The sequence below is a fragment of the Pelophylax lessonae genome (genome assembly GCF_965119305.1).
Source record: "Pelophylax lessonae genome assembly, chromosome: 7".
NCBI classification, from domain to species: domain Eukaryota; kingdom Metazoa; phylum Chordata; class Amphibia; order Anura; family Ranidae; genus Pelophylax; species Pelophylax lessonae.
The window spans coordinates 269,946,439-269,967,844 of NC_138774.1; the positions used below are offsets into that span (position 1 = coordinate 269,946,439).

At 44.4% G+C, this 21,406-nt stretch overlaps 1 protein-coding gene across 1 annotated transcript in view; it reads right to left on the reverse strand.

Moving 5' to 3' along the window:
- GOLGA2 (golgin A2) overlaps window positions 1-21,406 on the reverse strand; it is a 159,646-nt gene that overhangs the window by 87,623 nt on the left and 50,617 nt on the right. Inside the window, exons 3-4 of the mRNA XM_082263927.1 lie at window positions 12,839-12,919; window positions 770-877 (exon numbers count right to left, since the gene is read on the reverse strand). Coding sequence (XP_082120053.1) covers window positions 770-877; window positions 12,839-12,919 — 189 coding nt within the window. The remainder of the gene's footprint in view (window positions 1-769; window positions 878-12,838; window positions 12,920-21,406) is intronic.

Sequence of the window (21,406 nt, forward strand, 5' to 3'; positions counted from 1 at the left end):
TTGAGTGGCCCAACCAGAGCCCAGCAAAAAATAGGTGTGCCAAGCTTGTAGCATCAAACTCAAAAAGACTTGATCCTGTAATTGGTACCAAAGGTGCTTCAACAAATTATTGAGCAAAGGCTGTGAATACTTATGAACTTAATTTTTTTTTTGAATAAATTTGCAAAGATTTCAAACAAACTTCTTTCGAGTTGTCATAAGAGCCCGTTCACCACTGGGGCGACCTGTCAGGCGACCTGGTCGCCTGACAGGTCGCCTTCCATAGAGAAGCTGTGGACCCGTTCTAATAGGAGCGACACAAGTCGCTCCGACTTAGAAAAAGGGTCCGGAGCTTCTTTGGGGCGACCCGGAGCGACCTTCAATTATATGAAGTCCATGCCGGCCGCTCCGAGGTCGCGATGTGAGCAGCGCACCGCGACTTCACAGGTCGCCCCGGGAAATGGCGTCGCCCCAGTGTGAACGGGGTATAATGGTGTATTGTTTGTAGAATTTTGGAAAATAATTTAATCCATTTTGAAATAAGGCTTTAAAATAAAATGTGGAAAAAGTGAAGCGCTGGGAATACTTTCCGGACCCACTGTATACAGTAAATACCTGTAAAGCAAAGCAGAACCCACAATACAAAGCAAATTCTTCAATGCCGCAGCCAAAACAGAGGATTTATTGCTTTGGGGGGGCTAAGATTATAGTTGGGGGAGAGAGAGGTTTTAGAAACATTGCTACTAGAATTAGCACTGCTCAGACAGGGCAGTGAGTTGTCGCTGCACACCTCAGCCAGTGGGTTATCAAATTGAGTTTCGGTTGGGGTTTTAGAATTATCGTAGACATCCTCTGATAGGATTTCAACATCATGAGCAACATCTTGCTCCAAGATCACCTGTCAAGGTATACAACATGGATTAGTGGTGTACATCATCTCTTTACATAAAGACAAGACAGAGTTAAATTAGAAGACAACAAACTATGGGAATACAGGATAAACAGTCAACACAACTAAAAGCAAAAACAATAAAAGGTATGTATACAAAAATATACAAAGGGCAAAACTGGGCGCAAACAAAATAGTAAAACACAAACCATAACCTTGAAAATTCATTACCTTGCTTAAAAAGCTGCATTACCTTCACCAAGTTTTTACATTAAGGCCCCATGCACACAGGGCAGACTTCTATCCACTGAGGTTAGCGCTGATCTCCTTGTTCCCATGCACACAAGGCGTTTTTGAAGCTGCTGTTAGGAGCGTCAGATTTTTTTTTTGCAGCTGAAAAACGCCCCTCCATGTTATTCTATGGCCTCATGCACACACAGGGCTTTTAGAAGCTCCAAGTGGCATAGGCGTTTTTAAGCTGCAAAAAAAAACCAGGGCCAGTACGCTCAGGAGCAGCAGCGTTAAGCTGTAAAAACGCCCGGCGCTGCTAAACGCGGCTTAACGCTGTATATCGGCTTTTAGCAGCGTCAGGCGTTTTTTAAAATGTGAAAATGTAATTGGTCACAAAAAGAAGAGGGTTGTGTTAATTTAAAAACGCTGCTAAGCGCCGACGCGCCTAAACGATCATTGAAGCCAATGCGAAATGCTGCTAAAGGCACGTTTTTGACGGCTTTTTCCTGGCGTCAGAAATAGCTTTGAAGCTCTTTTTTCTGACGGCCTGTGTGCATGGGGCCTTATACAGAGCTGATCAATTTGCATTTCTTTGCAGAGTTGGTAGAATCAATCTGGTTAGTCCCTGCCCTAGTGGGGCTTACATTCTATTATGTTTACAATCAGACATGCATGTATACACAACTAAACATCCCTATGTCAGTTGGAAAGCCTACAGCAATGCAATTTTTCTTAGTAACAAGAAATGCCGGCACAGGAATGTTTCATTTTGATGCAATTTATTCCAGTATGACAGCAGTGTACAACATGGTAAAATACTAACGCGTTTCGGCTAAAGCCTTACTCATAGCATACAAAAATATAATAAAACCAGACTTGTATAGGTACAAAACAGCCCTGTCAAATAGGGGCGGTACAATCTCCCATACAGGAGAGCGGGGATCATCTCAGCACAGTGAGCGGAGACAGACCTGTCACCTGCCGGCTTAGCAGGGATCGGCGGATCGATCCCTGTTGAGCAAAATGGAGTCTGCCGGGCGCACCGCTTGTGTTAAAGGACCCTTAGGCAGGATATATAGGTGTGGGGCATTTTATTGGGATCTGGAATTCAGCTTTTGCCTGAGATAGACTTACCTAAGTGCTCCCCAAACATTCCCCCAAGCACTGAAGGTATCTGAAGAAAGTTCACTTTATAACTCACAAAGACATTTATAAAGATGAATATCCGGGTAAATGGGCGTTTCCTTGCCTTTTTTGACTTTGAGATTTCTAGTTTAAACAACAGACTTAGAAACAGAAGGCAGTCTTCATAATGAAGTCACCTTCTCATGTAGCAGCGTGTGACGTGTCAGCAGTGACTCACGTGCGTACCTGTGAAAGGTTCCTGTTTGACAAGTTAGGGAGTTGTTGGCATATAGGATGAGAGGGAAGGAGCTCAGACACCTGTGAAACAGACACTATTCTACATACTATTTTCTTCAACTTTCTTGTTTTTTTCACACTTTGTTTTGTTCAACCAGACGGTTGACGGAAAAAAACTTGACAGATTGCTACATTAGCACAAGCAATATTGATGCAGCGACCTTTCCTGCCTGAACATATTATTCTAACAGGACAACTACCATCCCCACCAACATGCCACCCCTCGCCAGAACATACTGATCAGCGCTTGCAGCCAATGGCTGTGAGCGCTGATTGAATGCTGGTTTACAAGCATGCCGTTAGATGGGCTTCTGTAGAACAGACAGCTGTATACACGGACCCAAAGTTGGCAGTTCCTACTGAGCAGGCTAATTTTTGGTCAATGTGTACTGGGCATTACAAGATAACTAACAAACGTGTAACCTATGGCAGCTTACCAGCCCTGAGATATTGTGGCTGTATTAGTTTCCATTTTTCAGGCCAAGAACATTTTCAGCAAGCACAATAAATACCTGTTGACCTTGCCAGAAATATTGTGTCCTTGTCACTTCCTGTGAGCTGAAAAGAATAGTTTTCTTTGTGTGTAACTACTAATCCCATCACTCCCATGTAATAAAGCTGAGGAACAAGGCAGACAATGTTTAAAGCCCAGCCTGGGTGGCGACCATGACACCTTCCATATATACAGTGGAGAATGTAGCCACTCAAAGACAGGAAATATGTTATATTCAGGATTACTAGGTAGCTCATCTAAAGCAGCCTTTTTCAACCAGGATGCCGTGGCACCCTGGTGTGCCTCCTGGATTCTTCAGGGGTGCCTTGGCAAAATGGCAGCAAATTGCCACAGGTTTTTAAATGTAGAATTACAACTCTGGGCACTGTGCTGGTCAAGCCACTGGAATTATGACAACCCTGGGCACAATGTGGGTCAAGCCACTGGCACCCTGGCAACCCTGGGCACTGTGCAGGTCAAGCCACTGGCACCCTGGCAACCCTGGACACTATGCGGGTCAAGCCACTGGCACCCTGGGTACTATGCGGGTCAAGCCACTGGCACCCTGGCAACCCTGGGCACTGTGCGGGTCAAGCCATTGGCACCCTGGACACTATGCGGGTCAAGCCATTGGCACCCTGGGCACTATGCGGGTCAAGCCACTGGCACCCTGGCAACCCTGGGTACTGTGCGGGTCAAGCCACTGGCACCCTGGCAACCCTGGGCACTGTGCGGGTCAAGCCACTGGCACCCTGACAACCCTGGGCACTGTGCGGGTCAAGCCACTGAAACCCTGATAACCAGTGACATCATTGGTTGAGGAGGAGAATGACGAGTGCTTGCACAGCATCCTTATTTACTCCTCCTCCATCCCTTCTCCCTCAGCACTAGGGTCACATTAGCAAATAGAAGAAGAGAAACTGAGGGAGAAGAGAAACCCTAGAATACTAATCCGTACCAGTATGCAATAGTTGAGGAATAAATCACTTCTAATGTTGGACGGCCCATGTGTATGAATGTTGCTTCCTTATGTAAAACTAAGTTTCGTTTTTTTTTTTTACATTTTAGAATGGGGTGCCGCGAGATTGTGCAGAATTTTTAAGGGTGCCAAAACTGAAAAAAGGTTGAGAAACACTAAAGGACTGGTAAGCAGCAACTTAATACATTTTTTTGTGTTTGAATTTGGATACGCTTTAAGAACTTAATTTAGTAATTTAGCAAATCTAATGTGAAGTTAGTCAGAGAAAACCATAACAGACTTTCAAACAGTGCCCTCTAAAAATGCAGGGAGTTATCATCTAATTAGCTAAAACCACAAACGCTCTCTAAATAAGGCTGACCACTGACATCCGTGAAGACAACCCAAACACAGAAGAGGTCTAACCAACACTCATGAATCATGTTTAGATGTTTGAGACGATTTACCTCCACTTTGCACTTTCCCTGGACACACTCAACATTTTATCTTTTACATGGAAGTACCTGCTCACACATGGTAACTTATGGCGGTCACTCCACTTATATATTATCTCTATACGTTTTCTTTTCTCCACTTTTTCACCTCAATGGTTTGCCTTGTGTGTAGGTCTCCTGTTTCACCTTAATGGTTTGCCCTATGTGTAGGTCTCTTGTTTCCTTCTCATGCTTTATGGTTTTTTCCACTTTTGTTGGGACAGGCAAAAACTTTTCTTTACCTTTCCCACACTGTGTTCACTGCAATTATATTCTGTATTCTTACTCATCACCACTCTGGCGCTGCTTTACCCACATTTTCAGTAATTGCACTTTCTACCCTTCTAATTTCTCTTGGCTTTGGGATTCCAATTACGGCCTCACAACATACATGTTACTCAGCTATTACATTATATTATATGACCTATCATACACATTTGTTATGCCATCATTAATATCCAATTATCTTTAGACACATTATTGGACAGACAGCTGAGGCCATTGTGATCCCTAAAGCCCCGTACACACGTACCGATCGTCGGCATACAAATGTTCGTCTTTTCTCCCCGGGATGTCGGTGTCTGTTGAAAAGTGCAAAGACAGCACAAGGACAGCACAAGAATTTTGTCTGCAGACTTCAGCTGACTGCAGAAGTGATGTCATGTAATGGTTAACTTTCCCTGTGTTTTTAATTTTCTGAGCATGCCCAGTCTTGCAAATCTGCGGTCTGTCGGCCGAATTCTGTACTGACAGGCGAACAATCGTCCGTTCTGGTGTCCGCAGACAAAAATTTTCATGTTTGCACGAAAGACTTTTGTCCGCGGATTGTGCGCAGACATCTGTCGGAGGCACCATACTAACACGCGTACAATCGGCAGATCTTTCGTCCGCCGACGTTTGTATGCCGACGATCGGTACGTGTGTACGGGCCTTTATGGTATATTGACACGCATCCCATATTAAGTTCTTCCAACTGCATGTGAGCCTGGCTTTGCTCTCTCAGTTCCCGGGTTAGACGACCCCAGGTGACCTTCCATATGTGGCAACAGCTTTAATTTATTCTTAAGTAAGGAATCAATTGTGATAGGCACTGCTCCAAATGGGCGTTGAATTTCTAGTCACATTGCTATTTATATATACTTTTTTTTATAGATAATGGATTTGTTCCATTCCCCTGAAGAAGTGGTTCTCACGAAACGCGTAGAACATTTTTAGGCTGCAATTTCCATGATTTTTTTCTACCATCATCTTCATGTCTGTCTTTTCAATTAATTATTTTTTCCATCATGAATTTCTTAGATTGTAAACTCTAACGAGCAGGGCCCTCCGATTCCTACTGTATTAAAAAGTGTATTGTATTTGTACTGTCTACCCTCAAGTTGTAAAGCACTGCGTAAACTGTCGGTGCTATATAAATACTATATAAGTATAATAATAATAATAATAATAATACCATTACAATTGTGGATATATTTCTTACCCTTAGCATGTTCTGAATATATTGTACTATCCATGCATGTCATCATTCCATGAACTGATTTTATCATGTTATAACATAGCTACTTATTGCTACATAAAAATAAAATATAAATTTTGATCTTATTTTACATCCCCTGTTTTTTGCATATATACTTTATGTCTATACGATATGTATTCATATTTGGTCACACGCCTCACACTAAGTCCCAAACCCCCCCCTTTTTTTCCTTCGCCCAATTTAGGGATGGAGGTACAACAGTATTTGGAGTTTCATTTAAAGTCCCAACCCATCTTCTTTCCACATAGATGATGAAATGAAGGGAAAAGGAGGGGGGGGGGGGAATTCAAATTGTCCCAACAATGAGGCGGGGAACTCAAAAAAGATGGAGTAAGGCCCCCTTTATAACCTAATGCCTCGTACACACGCAACGATTATCGGCCGTCTTTTGTCCAGTGTTGTGTTGGTTGAATTGTGCTCTAGACTGCACACAAATTTTCTCGGCCAACAAAAACCAACTTCAGAAGTGATGTCATGTGCTGGTTAACTTTCCGTGTGTTTTTTCTTCTCTAAGCATGCCCAGTCTTGCTCATCTGAATTTGTCTGCCGAAATCTGTACTGACTAACGGAAAATTGGCCGTTCTGTTGACGGCCAACAAAAATTTTATAGCATGCACAACAGATTTTGTTCGGCCGAAAAGTCGCAGTCGGTTGTCGGAAGCATCATACTAACAAGCCGACAATCGGCCGAACGGACGTTGGCCGAAAATTCACGGCCAACAATCGTTGCGTGTGTACGAGGCTTAAGGCTCCATGTACACGGGACGCTGGAAATGGCCGTTTAGGAGCAGTTGGGCGTTTTTTTCAGAAGCCCCTGAACCCATCTACATTTTATCTTATCTGTCCATGTACACCAGGTCGTTTACAGTCATTTGCAGGCAGTTGCGTTCAGGGACTGTTTTTATAACGCAATTATTTGCGTTCGAACGTGTGTTTCCCGGCGTTTCAAACGCACAAATGCGTCCAAACGCGTCCAAATGCGTCCGAACGCGATGACCCGCGTTTAGCGTTCGCGTTTTTCCATTTTAAAGGGGAATCATTTTTTTGACCTCTAGGAACGCTTCTAAACGCAAACGCTGCTAAACGCCCGCTAAACGCGGGTAAAAACGCGACCGAACGGACGTTTCAAACGTCCTAAAAATTCCAGCATTCAAAGGGACTTTTAACAACGTCCCGTGTACATGGAGCCTAAGACTGTTGGGACTGTGATCTCATTACACAGATATTCAATGGCTGGATTAGAAAGGTTTGTAGAGATGAGAATCTTCTAATCAACACATGCCACTTCCAATTACATGAATATTTACTGAAAAAATAATTTGTTTTCCAGCCCTAACACTTCAATCACCAGCAGACAGTAGCAGATGTGTTATGTCTAACATTCATTCTGTGATGCCAGCCTTCAGTAAACCTCAAAGTTAACGTGTTACATAAGAAATAAGGGGGGTGTGATTGTTAATCTACTACCCAAAAAAAAAAAACTAGTTGCGACACTCTGGCTTCAATGATTTCAAAGCCATTGACCAAGAATGTAAAAAAAAAAAAACCCTTCCCCGCAAGTAAATGTGCTAGGATGCATCACATACTAACACATTGTGACAGATTTACTCATAAAACATAAAAGGTATTCCTTCCTTCACCATTGACAAGGCTTTAATCTTCGCACAGTCTTCCTTCTGGTTTCATGGCCTCTGGCCCTTTGAATGGCCAAGCCACGATGATGTCACTCCTTTGCATGCGAGCCACAATCGCGGCACAGCATTCTGGATTGACGGCACATCGCGTGCCCTCACTTTAGAGTGCATGCACTAGTGACGTCACCAGCTGAAGGAATTGTATACATCTTAAACAGTGCACGTTTAAGAGATATTCCTTGTACCTTCAGGTAAACTTTATTGAACAAACAACAGATACGCAGCTCCAGGTGAGTGGATTAATTGGGTGAGACTCCTCCCATGGGTGCACGCCTCAGCTCGCCTAACGTAGGATATACATATGAAAGAAAATGGCTGCTAACCGAGGTATCGAAAGTCCATTTATTGCATCATCCCAGAAGAGTGCATGACAAACCCCAAAGGACAGTAGCAGATACAGGGGTTGACGCGTTTCACACAATTACATTGTGCTTACTTAAGGAATAAGCACAATGTAACTATGTGAAACACGTCAACCTCTATCTGCTACTGTCCTGTGGGGTTTGTCATAAAGATCGACCGATTATCGGCAAAGCCGATATATCGAGGGCCGATATGGACTTTTCCCGATATATATCGGAATAGGCTTTTTATTTACCGATATTGCCGATATTTCAGGGAAAGTGCATGTACCGGGGTGATGCCTGCAGCTAGAGGCATCACCCCGATACCAGTGTCCATAGCCGACGGTCGGCTGTCTTGTAATGACAACTGATGCGGCTGAGAAGCCACTCGGCTGTCATTCCAAGGAGCGGGAGAGGACGCCGCCCCCCCCCTCCCGCCACTTCCTGCGGATCCGCCCGGGTCTCCCGTCCCACCGGGAGACCTGGGAATCCTACCTTCTCCGCTGCCGTCTGACCCGGGTCTCCATTTCTTTGAATTCAGCGCTGCCGCATACCCGGAAGTGATGTCATGACATCACTTCTGGGTACTGGAGGCGCCAAATTAAAAAAAACTTACAGCATTCAAAACATCCAAACTTGGCGTTTTGAATGCTTAAGTGCAGAGGAGGGGTTTGGTGTCTTATAGACCCCCAGATACCTCCCTCACAGTACCTGTAGACATTAAAAAAAAAAAAATATGTCCGAAAATAATCGGCAGATATCGGCCGATACCGTTACCCGATGATCAAAATATCGGTATCAGTATCCGCAGTAGAAAAACGATATCGGTCGATCACTAGTTTGTCATGCACTCTTCTGGGATGATGCAGTAAATGGACTTTTAATACCTTGGTGAGCAGCCATTTTCTTTCATATATAAGCTTTATTATAAGCTTACCTGTAGGTACAGATGACCAAGCGGTGTTTACTACTACTTTAAAATCTACGTTTACCTAAGACAAAAGATAGAAAATCAGCACAAGGGTCAGTGTGATGTGTCCCTTGAGCTACTGTGTTCCCCTTTTCCGAAATCTTCCTCCTCCGATACCTGCCTCCTGCACCCCCAAATCTTCCAGTGCAGCAGGGGTTAACAGCACTGTGGGAGATGCCACCGGTTCTCATCAAGAGTGCCAGACCATGCCCTTTTCATCCACCTCCTTCAATCATAGAAGTGGTTACTACAGTTTCCACGAATAAAACAGCATCTATAAATGGAGGTCAGGTGAATGATTGATATGTCCACCCTCTCTATTCACAAAAACTGACCGGCTTTCTATATTATATAAATATATAAATAATAGGAGCTGGGAAAGTATCAGGGGGCTATCAATGTTTCCATCCATTACTCATCCATTATTCTAATTGATTCTTACAGTAAAAATGGGCAAATCTTGGGTGAAAACATTGACTAATAGCAGACCCATTTCCTCGGTCTGATACAGAGGGGGGTCTATTTTATTACAGGATCTCTGTTGAAAGGAAGGATCAGCTAATCAGAGTTCTAATACTCCACCCCTTACCCCAGTAAGTTTTGGAAATAGGATATAATACATGAAAGGGAGCACAGAACATATACTGCAAAGATGGCTTGTAGAGAAAGTACATCAGCGTCAAGCTAAAACTTGAAGATAAATCCAATTTTAACTACATCTTCCAAATTAGATGACCAAAACGTTAAGTTTGGCTCCATACTGGAACCATTATCCCTTACATGTATTAAAATCACAAAAAAGCCAGCCACATAGCAGCCGATTATCTGCCTCTAAAAAGTTTGGAGGCTCAGAGAGCAGCATCGTCATTATTATCTGCGCAGGAACTGCAGGAATGTCAGCTTGCTGCTTGTGACAACTGTTTGAACAGAAGTGACACTGATATGCTTGATTTGAGACAAGTCTTATATCCTGCCAAGGCTATTTCAGAGGCGCGAACCAGCAAATGGCAGGATCAGTCATGAAAAGCCAGTGACAGATAAAATCCGCCAATGCCAAGAACAGACAGCAGGAGAAACCAATACTCCTATTCAGTCACATGCTGCAGTTTTGGCTGCCAAGGTATCAGTGGTCAGAGGGTGTACACCGTCTTGTTGTTTCCAGATGCCTTCTCTCTAGAAAATCGAGGTAACTGGTGACACAAGGCTAACAAGTCAGATGGAACTGAAATAAATGTGATGCCTAATCTAAATGACAAAACAGTCCTTAACCACTTGCCTTCTGTGCACTTAAACCCCCTTCCCATCCAGGCCAATTTTCAGCTTTCAGCGCTGTCACACTTTGTATGACAATTGCTACACTGTACCCATATGAATATTTTATCATTTTATTCACACAAACAGAGCTTTCTTTTGGTGGTATGTAATCACCTCTGGGTTTTTTATTTCTTACAAAAAAAAAGGAAAAAAGACAGAAAATTTTGAAAAAAAAAAAAAGTTTCTTATTTTCTGCGAGTAAATTTTGAAAATAAATTTTTCTCCCTCACTGATGTGCGCTGATGAGGCTGCACTGATGGGCACTGATAGGCTGCACTGATGGGCACTGATGCGGTGGCACTTATGGGCACTGATGAGGTACTAATATGCAGCACTGATAGGCACTGATAGGCGGCACTGAGAGGTGGCACTGCTGGGCACTGACGGGCGGCACTGCTGGGCACTGATAGGCGGCACTGATGGGCACTGACAGGTGGCACTGATGGGCGGCACTGATGAGCACTGATGGGCAGCACCATCAGTGCCCACACTCCGTGCCCATAGTGCTGCCAGTCAGTGCTCATCAGTGCCTAGATGAGCAGGCACTGATGGGCACTGACTGGCAGCACTATGGGCACTGATTGTGGGCATTGATGGGGGCACTGATGGGGGGGGCAATGTGTGTGGTTTTTTTACCTTTTGTAATCAGGGCACTGGTGATCAGTGCCCTGATTACATTTGTCTGTGTCCCCAGCGGCTGTCGGCTCCCCCTCCTTCCTCACACTGCAGTGTCTGTGTGAGGAAGGAGCGCCGGCGATGAGAGAGGATCTCATATGTTTACATATGAGATCATCTCTCATTGGACGGCTTGATCACGTGGTGAATGGCCGCTGTGATTGGCCATTCACCACGATCTGTGATCGGCCGTGTCCAAGGGACACGGCCGACAGATTCTCCCCGATGCGCGCTCGCGGGAGCGTGTCACTGGAGGCCGTTGAAAAACAGCCTCCCGAAAATTCAAGTCCGCGCTGCAGCCGTATATAGGCTGTAGCGCGGATGGGAGGGGGTTAAAGCTGTAGTATACTCCGCTTTTTAATTTTTACCTACAGGTAAGCCTATAATAAGGCTTACCTGTTTTTTGACAAATTGGAGCCAGATGGACTTGTGTCTTTTTTCAACCTAACTACCCTGTTTCCTCGAAAGTAAGACATCCCCCGAAAATAAGACCTACTTCCAGTTTTGCCTCTCGCTGAAATATAAGGTATCCCCCCGGAAATAAGACCTCCCCGATAATAGGGCCTCCCCCAAACATAGGGCCTCCCCAAATAAGGCCCCCCGAAGCTACCGTAACTCTGGACCGAAGCGGCGGGCGCCGCCGCGCATCTCACTGTTGGCCACAGCGCAGCCGGAGCAGACAGGAAGTGCGAGGTCTCTTTTAATCAGAGAGCCCGCGCCGCCGCTAGGACAAGCTGCCGCCTGCTGTTTGCTCTGCTCTGACAGAATCTGGCTGACTTACAATTAGACAGTGAGTCGTGCGGGGCAGGAGTTGGGCACATTGTGTGGACACACAGGGGTGACTGAGGTAGGGGGGAAATGTCTGATAAAGGGGTGGGGGGATGTCTGGTGAAGGTGTCCACTGGCACAGGGGTGGGGGGAGTGGGATCACTTAAAATGACACAGGAGGATCAGAGGGGGAAATCAAAATGACACAGGATGATCAGAAGGGGGGGGGGGGAATCAAAATGACACGGGAGGATCAGAAGGGGGGGGGGAATCAAAATGACACGGGAGGATCAAGATGACACAGGAGGACCAGAAGGGGGGGATCAAAATGACACAGGAGGATCAGGATGGGGGGCAATCAAAATGACACAGGAGGATCAGAAGGGGGGGGGGGGAATCAAAATGACACAGGAGGATCAGAAGGGGGGGGGGGGAATCAAAATGACACAGGAGGATCAGAAGGGGGGGGGGGGTATCAAAATGACACAATGTGTACCGTATTCTTCTTCATGGAGAAATAAGACATCCCCTGAAAATAAGACCTAGCGCATCGTTGGGAGCAAAAATTAATATAAGACACTGTCTTATTTTCGGGGAAACAGGGTATGTAACTGTATTAAAACAAGAATACTGAAAGGAGATGGGTCCATCAGTCTGCTGCTTCTCCTTCACTGTCCAGTCACAGGGTGGGGGAGTGACAAGACCTGTCGGTGCTTTTGAACTGCAGTGACGAAACATCAGGTATTCTCCCCTGCCAGGTAGGATTGCGCTTGAAGGGCAAAGGTGTAAATCTGTATAGACAAATACCAATCCTTTGGAAATTAAACACCCCTTTCATCTGTGTATTTAGTGGTTGCCTTCAACAGAAACAATTTTTATCTAAGCATTTCAATAAGAGCATATAGGCTGCCATTTGGTGGTAAACCATCCCCAATGCAAATGAAAAGTGCAAAATGAACAACAAAAAACAGCACACAGCCAGCAAAATCAGAAGCAGAAATAAAGCAGAGCAGAAAAGCACAGACAAAGCTACTAAAAGCAGAAAACCAGAACCCCAAATAAAAGCTCACCTTCATATTGGCCAGGGTGGGGATGGATACCCCATTGGTTCTATGAAGATCTGTTACCAGCCCCTTCAAAATGGACTCAATCTGAACGCAGCAAAGGAAACAAGAGAAAGAAGGGAAAAAAGACAGATAAGCAGAAAAGGAGAAACCTATTTATTTTAACAAAATCCAGCAATCCATAATATTTCAAGAACCTCTTTTCACAGAGCACCAAGGGAGAGTTCTGAACAGGAAGAACACAGCAGTCACCAAAGCACAGTTGCCATATATTTAATCTACTGAGCAAAACATTACAGAAAATACTGAAAAAAAAATAAGAGTTTTGATGTCTATCTGAACACTGCAGATAGTATTCTGCCCACTGCATTCAGCTTTGTAAATGCAGCTTATTTACAAAATGTTTGAAAGGCACTTGGTGGGGATCAAAACTGCCAAATTCCATTAAAAGGTTAATATAGGAAAACCTAAAGCTGAACTTACAAAAAAACACAAATATGAACACTAGATGTAGTTATCAATTAATAACAGCGGTTAGTTCGGGGAAGTATTGCATTATCTAGGATCCATTTCGTTATTAGTAACGGTCAATGTAATGATCGTTTTATTTTCCTTTCTCTTTAAGATTATGCAAACTCAAAGGGGTGGGGGGTTGGGGTTCAATGGAGAAAGGGGTTTAAAATATGCAGATCTTTTACCATTTATAATTGAGACATCATACTATCAGCCCTTGTTAAAAGTCCATAGGCTGAAACGCGTAGGTCAGATAAATAAGAAGTGACGTCAGATGCCAAAGATGAAAAATTTGCACTCAGTTAATGCAAAATCTTTATTCTTTCATTAAGGAATCGACATGATTAGTTTACATTTTCTTCCTCCGTCTTTGGAACTAGTGGATTGAGAGGAGACTGCAGATGGTTTAAGTATCCAGAAGGAAAATCAGGAAACTCCATGAAGTCTAGAGGATCCGCGTAAAGACCCTTTTTAACAGACTAAAAGTGGTTCTTGATCCCTTCCTAACAATGAAGACAATAATTCTGATAAGCTGCAATCAGTGGAGGGGTCTGCACAGAGGTTTGATTATAGGTAGAGGCAAATACAGGCGCACCTCAACAAATGTGAATATCATAAAAAGTTAGTTTATTTCAGTAATTCAATTCAAAAAGTAAAACTCATTATATAGATTTGTTAAAGTGATATATTTCAAGCATTTCTTTTTAAATTTTATGGCTTACAGCTAGAAAATCCAAAATTCAGTATCTCAGAAAATTTTATTACAAAAGACCAATAAAAAAAAAAGGATTTTTGATCCATAAATGTTGGCTTACTGAAAAGTATGTACATGTACAGTATAGTATGCACTCAATATTTGGCCAGGGCTCCTTTTGCACAAATTACTGCATAATGCGTGACATGGAGGTAATCAGCCTGTGTTACATATATAGTTTGTGAGGTTGAAAAAATACATCAGTCCATCCAGTTCAACCTATGGTGTGTGTGTGTGTGTGTGTGCGTGCGCTGTTAACCGTACATTGTATACCCCTGTATGTTGTGGTCTTTAAGGTGCCCATCTAATAGTTTTTTGTTGAGGTGTTATGGAAGCCCAGGTTGCTTTGATAGCGGCCTTAAGCTTGTCTGCATTGTTGGATCTGGTGTCTCATCTTCCTCTTGACAATACCACACAGATTCTCTATGGGTTTTCGGTCAGACGAGTTTGCTGGCCAATCAAGCACAGGGAAACCATGATCATTAAACCAGGTTTAGGTACTTTTGGCAGTGTGGGCAAGTCCTGCTGGAAAATGAAATCAGCATCACCATAAAGCTGGTCAGCAGAGGGAAGCCATGAAGTGCTCTAGAATTTCCTGGTTGAGGGCTGCACTGACTTTTGGACTTGATAAAACACACTGGACCAACCCCAGCAGATGACACGGCTCCCCAAATCATCACTGTGGAAACTTCACACTGGACCTCATGCAACTTGGATTCTGTACCTCTCCACTCTGGTTCTCCAGACTCTGGGACCTTGAATTCCAAATTAAATGCAAAAATGACTTTCATCCGAAAAGAGGACTTTGGACCAGAGCAACATCCCAGTCCTTTTTCTCCTTCACCCAGGTAAGATGCTTTGGACATTGTCTCTGGTTCAGAAGTGGCTTGACACAAGGAATTCAACAGTTGTAGCTCATGTCCTGGATACGTCTGTGCGCGGTGGCTCTTTAAGCATTGACACCAGCTGTAGTCAACTCCTTGGGATTCTTCCCCAAATTCTTGAATAGCCTTTGCTTCACAATCTTCTCAAGGCTGCGGTTATCCCTGTTGCTTGTGCACCTTTTTCTACCACACCTTTTGTTTCCATTTAACTTTCCATTATTATACTTGGATACAGCACTCTGTGAACAGTCAGTTTCTAAAAGCTGGATACACACTATCAAACTTTTGTGGTTCGATTTCCTTAAGATTTACCTTTTCTATATAGTGCAAGGGCCTGCCAGATTGCATACAAATTGAAAGTGTTTAGGTTTGACCTCATATTATATGGTTTTGGTAAGTCTAAAGGAAAAAGTCTTCAGGAAATCTTATAGTGTGTATGGCCCATTAGGCAATACCCTTTTGTGACTTGCCCTCCTTATGGAGGGTGTCAATGACTAACTTCTGGACAACTGCCAAGTCAACAGTCTTCTCCATGATTGTGCAACCTACTGAACTAGACAGAAGCCATTTAAAGGCTCAGGAAACCTTTACATGTATTTTGAGTTTTATTAGCTGATAAGAGTGTGACACCATTGAACTTTTTCACAATATTAAAATTTTCTGAGATACTAAATTTTGTGTTTTTACTAGCTGTAAGCCGTATTCATAAAAATGAAAAGAAAGACATGCTTGGAATATATTACTATGTGTGTAACAAATCTATATAATTTAAGAGTTTTACTTTTTGAATTGAATTACTAAAATAAACTACCTTTTTGAGGATATTCTAATTGTTTGAGATGCCTCTGTACACAGTAATGCCGAAAGCAGAGGCAGGAGAGGGACAAAAAACAAAAGAAAAGTCAAGTTTGCATTTGTATGACCCTATCATTTTTGTAGAATACTACAATTATACCTAGTAAAACCCAGTTCCTGTCTTGTCACTAGAATTTTGTTATAATTTAATGCTACCCAGAAGACACAATCTATGAGTTCATTAGAAAACCTGCTCAGTCTGTTCTTTTATCATTCCCATACGTTGGATTCTGGGCAATGTGGCAGAAACCTGCCAATCAAGAGGCAAAAAAGGACCAGAAGATCAATAGAGAGGACTGTGAATGGTAAGATTTTCTCAGTCACTTCAGAAGCCCTTGGAAATGGTTCTTCTCCGGATCTATAACCGGCAGGTACTTGTGACAGTCGCCTGAGAAAATAAGTGGGCTTTTCTCTACTGACATTTGTCACATCCTACTCTGTGATCTTCAGAGAGCCTTAAACAGGACATCTAGCAGACTGGTATTTCGTGTTACAGCAACTAAAGCCTACATGTCAAAGCACATCATCTCTTGAAGGTATTTTACAATAACAAAACGTAGATGACAAAAAAGATCTTACTCCGATCCGTTACATAGTACTATGGACGTGTTGCCTAGTTGACTTGCCAGTAAAAAGTCAATAGCAGAATCATTGTGGTTTTCTTCTTTCTGAAGGAGGTCTGGGTGGATTGTCTGACTTTTTAGCTTTGTCGGTTTTTACCAAAAATAGGAGACCCCTTTAAAGTATAGCTATGAACAACATGGAAAAGAATGTGTTGCAGTCTGTCACTAGCATTAAAGTGATTTTAAACCTAGAAAAAAAATAAAAAGCAGAGGTAGAATTTATGACAGAAAACACCCTATTGGTCTCTTCGGTCATAAACCCTTTTCCCTGCCTGTTAGCATTTGTGTACATTGAGCCGTGCAAGTGCAGTATAAACTCATGGCACCTCTCTGCGCCGTGATGATGCAACATTGAATGCACAGTAATGACGCCATTGTGGCCCAGCCATCCAAGAGGTTGAAGAGTTGGAACCTTGAAGGAGAACCAGAAGAAAATAGCAGTGCAATGCTGTAGGGAAGGGGTCTCCCAACTTTCTAAACAAAGGGGCAGTTTACCGTCCTTCAGACATTACGGGGGCCAGACTGTGGCCATTGGGAGTAGAAATCATCATGGTGTCAGTAGGAGTAAAAAAAAAAAAAAATGCATCTTTGGTGTAGGGGGGAAGGAATAGCAACACGTTGGTGCCGGTGAGAGAAATAGTGCCCATCATTGGTATCAGTGGGAGGAAAAGTTCCCTATTGTTGGTATCAGCCGTAGGAATAATGCCCAGTCATTGGTGTCAATGGAAGAAATAGTGCTCTGTTTATGTCAGTAGAAGGAATTATGTACCATTGTTGGTGTCAGTGGGAAGAAACAAGGACAGCAATGGGAAGCATCCCTCCCCCAGGCCGTAGTTTGGAGATCACTGCTGTAGCAGATCACTAGCCAGGTAAGCCTGCAATATTGTGCTAATATGCTGTGCACACTAGCACATTATGGCTAAAAGCGCCTGTAGCCCAATTTCAAAACATTATTTTGGAGCGGTTTAAAAGGCGAAGTTTACCTTTTCCAGAAAATAGTCTATGCAATCAAAGGGCCCCTATAGGTATTAAAAATCTGTGCAGCTTTGTAAAATGGTTATTAAAAAGGTTAACTCCACTTTTGTGGGGGGAAAAAAATAGCAAATAAAGAATAATATAGCGTATACAATTGTGACACAAGTCATATTGTAATTGATTAAAAATGACCGTTCTTTCTCAAATCAGCAGCCGCTGTAATTTTCTAAAAAATGTAATGCAGTATGGCTACCTAGAGTTGTTTTGTTCACAGAATGTGTACTGAACATGCCCCAGAAAATCCATTTCCCTGAGTTAGATGAACACAGCACTCTATAAATCACAACTACTGGGTTATATTGCCTCTTCTAGTAGGACTAGGCAGAACAAAAAACACCTGGCTATGCCCAGAAAGAGGATGGATTCCACGGTAAGCACAAAAATCCCATTTTCTCTTTCATTCATCGGCTGACTCAGCGCGCCATAAATCATAACTACTGGGACGTCCAAAATCAGTGCCAGAAGGAAAATGAGGAGTGGGGAAAATAACCCAAGGCTAAACATAAGAGCCCTTAACAAGAACACAGGATCCCTAACCAGGTCACAGAAGCCCCGTCTGAAAGATTAAGGTTTAAAGAAAAAACACCCCTCAAGAGGGAATAGCCCCTCTTAAACAGCAGCCTGTAAAATTATGTGGCCAAAAGAAGCATTGGCAGATGCCAAAGTATCTACCTTATAGAATTTGGTGAAGTGGCCGCCTTGCAAACTTGCGATATTAAAGCCTTATGACGGAAGGCCCAAGAAGCACTCAACGCTCGAGTAGAATGCGCCGTGACAAAGAAAGGGTAAACCTGACCTTTAATGGAATAGGCCTGAGTCACCGTCTGTCTGATCCATCTGGAGATGGTAGCCAGAGAAGCGGCCAGACCTGTTCTTGGTCCATTTATAACCACAAAAATATACACCAGAATCGCACGAACCACATCCAAGGTATGAAAAGCAAATTCTGCTTTCAATAGCTAAGCCATTAAAACCAGTGACTAAAGCAGGATGGTAGATCAGCCATTGGGACAACTGGTCTTCTCTGAGAGGAACCCCCAAGGATGATAGGAAGATCCTCGCTCTTGATCACTTGAAGGAATTGTGGAAGCCTGAGCCAAAGATAATACTGGTCTTACCGTGGCCCTTGGACGCCTGCAGCGTCTGTCAGAGGACCCCGTGACCTCATCATGAACTTTGGTATCCTCCTGTGGAGTCTAACCTGCTAAAGAAGTTGCAGTTAGGACTGTGGAAACAGAACTGTCTTGAAGGTGGATACCACCAGACTCACAACTAGTATGCAAATCGGGAGAGAGAACTGTGTGTGACAGCAGCCGGTGAATCAGAACCTGTGGTTCATAAAATTTGTCCAGAGGAAGGACCACCCTGGTCAGAATTAAAATCAGACCTAGGTAAATCAATTCCATGGACAGGGATAGCGGAGACCTTGGGTAGTTCGAACATCACCTGAACCTTTGCAGGAATTAAATCCGCACAAGGAGACTCAGGACCAAAAAACCTGAAAAGAACAAACTTTGCCTCCCTTCTTTGTACCCCTCAAAGAAACATTGGCGGATCTCTTGACGCTCACAAAAAGTCCACAGGACGGGAAACAAGCGAAGATGTTCCCCCACCCCAATAATGGGTGAGGGCAGACCTTCATGCTGAAGGGGTCTTGTCTGCTGGTCCGGAGAAGCTAGCTATAGGCTTACCAGACCAAGGTTGCTTGGAACCTCCCGGGGAAGATTTAAAAGATCTTATTCTCTGTCCCAGAAGCACAAAATAATTTTCTATGGGCTGAGAAGAAGGGCCCCCACCTGCAATGAGGCTCCTTTCCTGGACTCTGGCAGGAAGGTACTTCCCCCCACCCAGATACCCTTAATTATGTCATCTTGGGTAACCTCAAGCATGCATTCACCTTGAAAGGGTAGATCAATGACAGCTTTCTTAGAGGCTTGGTCTTCGGACCAATTCCTAAGCCACAGTACGTGTCTAATCATGACCACTGAAACAAAGGTTGGACAGCAAAGGAGTTGTAACCAAAGCTGCATCACAAATAAACTGCAGCCCATGGACCAACTGGCCCGCCAAATCAACATAAGCAGCGGGAATCTGCTCACCAAAAGCTTGCCAAAAGCTTGGCCCATTCAGTTAGGGTCTGAGACACCAGGGCTGAGGCAAAGACTGGCCGCAATGCCGAACCAGCCATAGTAAACATGTTGCGTGCCACAGCCTCCGCTTTCCAGTCAGCCGGGTCCTTAAAGGACGGGGATTCCTCTACTGGGATCATGGTTGCTGTGTTCAACGTGAAATCAGCTGGGTCCACCACTGGTGAACTAGTCTTTAAAAAGGGACTCCTCAAAAGGGTTAAGGTACAGCAAAACGTTTGGAGACCACAAAGGGTAATTTTGGTTGTTCTCATTCCTTACAGGAAAACCTGTCAAAATAAGTCACATAAGGAAACGCCTTAGAAGCACAATGCGACTTGTGCGTACAAAACGACACAGCCACGTCTGTGGCTACATCAGCCATATCCTCCATTTTTAAAGTCTCACGCACTGCAGTGATAAGTGCGACTACCAGTGCTTTTTTATTCGCTGTTGCAACCATGGAGGAATCCTCCTCACTATCGGATGGATCAGGGGGTGTGATATTAGGCCCCCCTGGACGGGCCACGTCCACAGCAGCATCAGGCTCAGTATCAGTATGAGTGACTGAGCCTTTGCCGACACGCCACTATCACCTGGAACACTAAGGACTGCAGGACCTCCGTCAGTGCAACCATGGGAAGCTGGGGTTCTGAGGGACCTGCCACCTCCATGAGGGGGTCAGTGGGGGGAGAGGTGACCCTGAGGTTCCATAATGAAAGCAAGATCTTGCAGTACAAAAATGATCTTTTGGCAGCACTAAAGGATCCCCTCAAGGCTCAGGGTACCTATCAGCAGAGTGAGAGATAACAGGGATCCCCAAAGACTCCCCCCTACTGACCAGAGGAGCGCCAAGAATACGAACCCAGGATCATCATGGACGCTATTCCTGTTCTTATGTCCTGAGCATAGGAAGAGGAAACTAAGGAGATAGAGGAAGAGGAGGAGCTTCGGCATCCCCACGAGGCTTCAGTTGTCTCCAGCATCTCCCAGACTAAGGGAAAATGGCCCCAAACTACAAACTGCTACACAAATATGGCCGCCAACCGGAGACCAGCCAGATGAAGGGAAAATGGCCATCCATAGCTACAAACACTGAAGAGTGCTGCCAGGATCTTTCCTGCACCCTCTGCAAGGGGACCCCCCCTGAAGGTAGGACACACATTTAGGGGGAGACTGCTGTTGTGCAGTCTGCATTGGTCTCTGCACTGGGACCCACCTGTACTATACCCACACTGCAAACAGCAGGGCATGCACCCCGGGGTCTCCTACACTGGGATCCCTCCAGACTATCAGGGCGAGACACACTATCCCAGGACCCTTACAGAGTGGGGATAGTGGGGAGTCCCAAGGGGTCTCTGCTACATTCCTTGCCCTGGGACCCCCAACAGGGTCTAGGTCCAGACAGGGGGAAATAGGAATGGGGGGAAGCCCCGCTCTGTGAGGAATTTAAGGATGGGGGAGGGAACCTGCAGGCATGCTTGACCAACCCTGGGAGGTTACCCGCGTCCACCCCAAAGAAAACCACCAAAAGGGGGAGACTGTACTTAGCCTTCTATGGTGTGGGCAATGCTCCAAACAGAACTCCTCGCCACCGAAGTAAGGGAGCTGTTGGCAAAGGGACTGCTGCAACTCAGACCCAAGCCCGGTTGTAAGCGACCCTGCGAGACGATTAACTCGCCGGCCAGCCTCTGTCTGTGAGGCTAAGGCGCGGCCTACCTAGCGTGTAGCTGCAGTCTGCACATGCTCGCTGGCTGGGCTGGGGGGGGGGGGGGGGACAATTG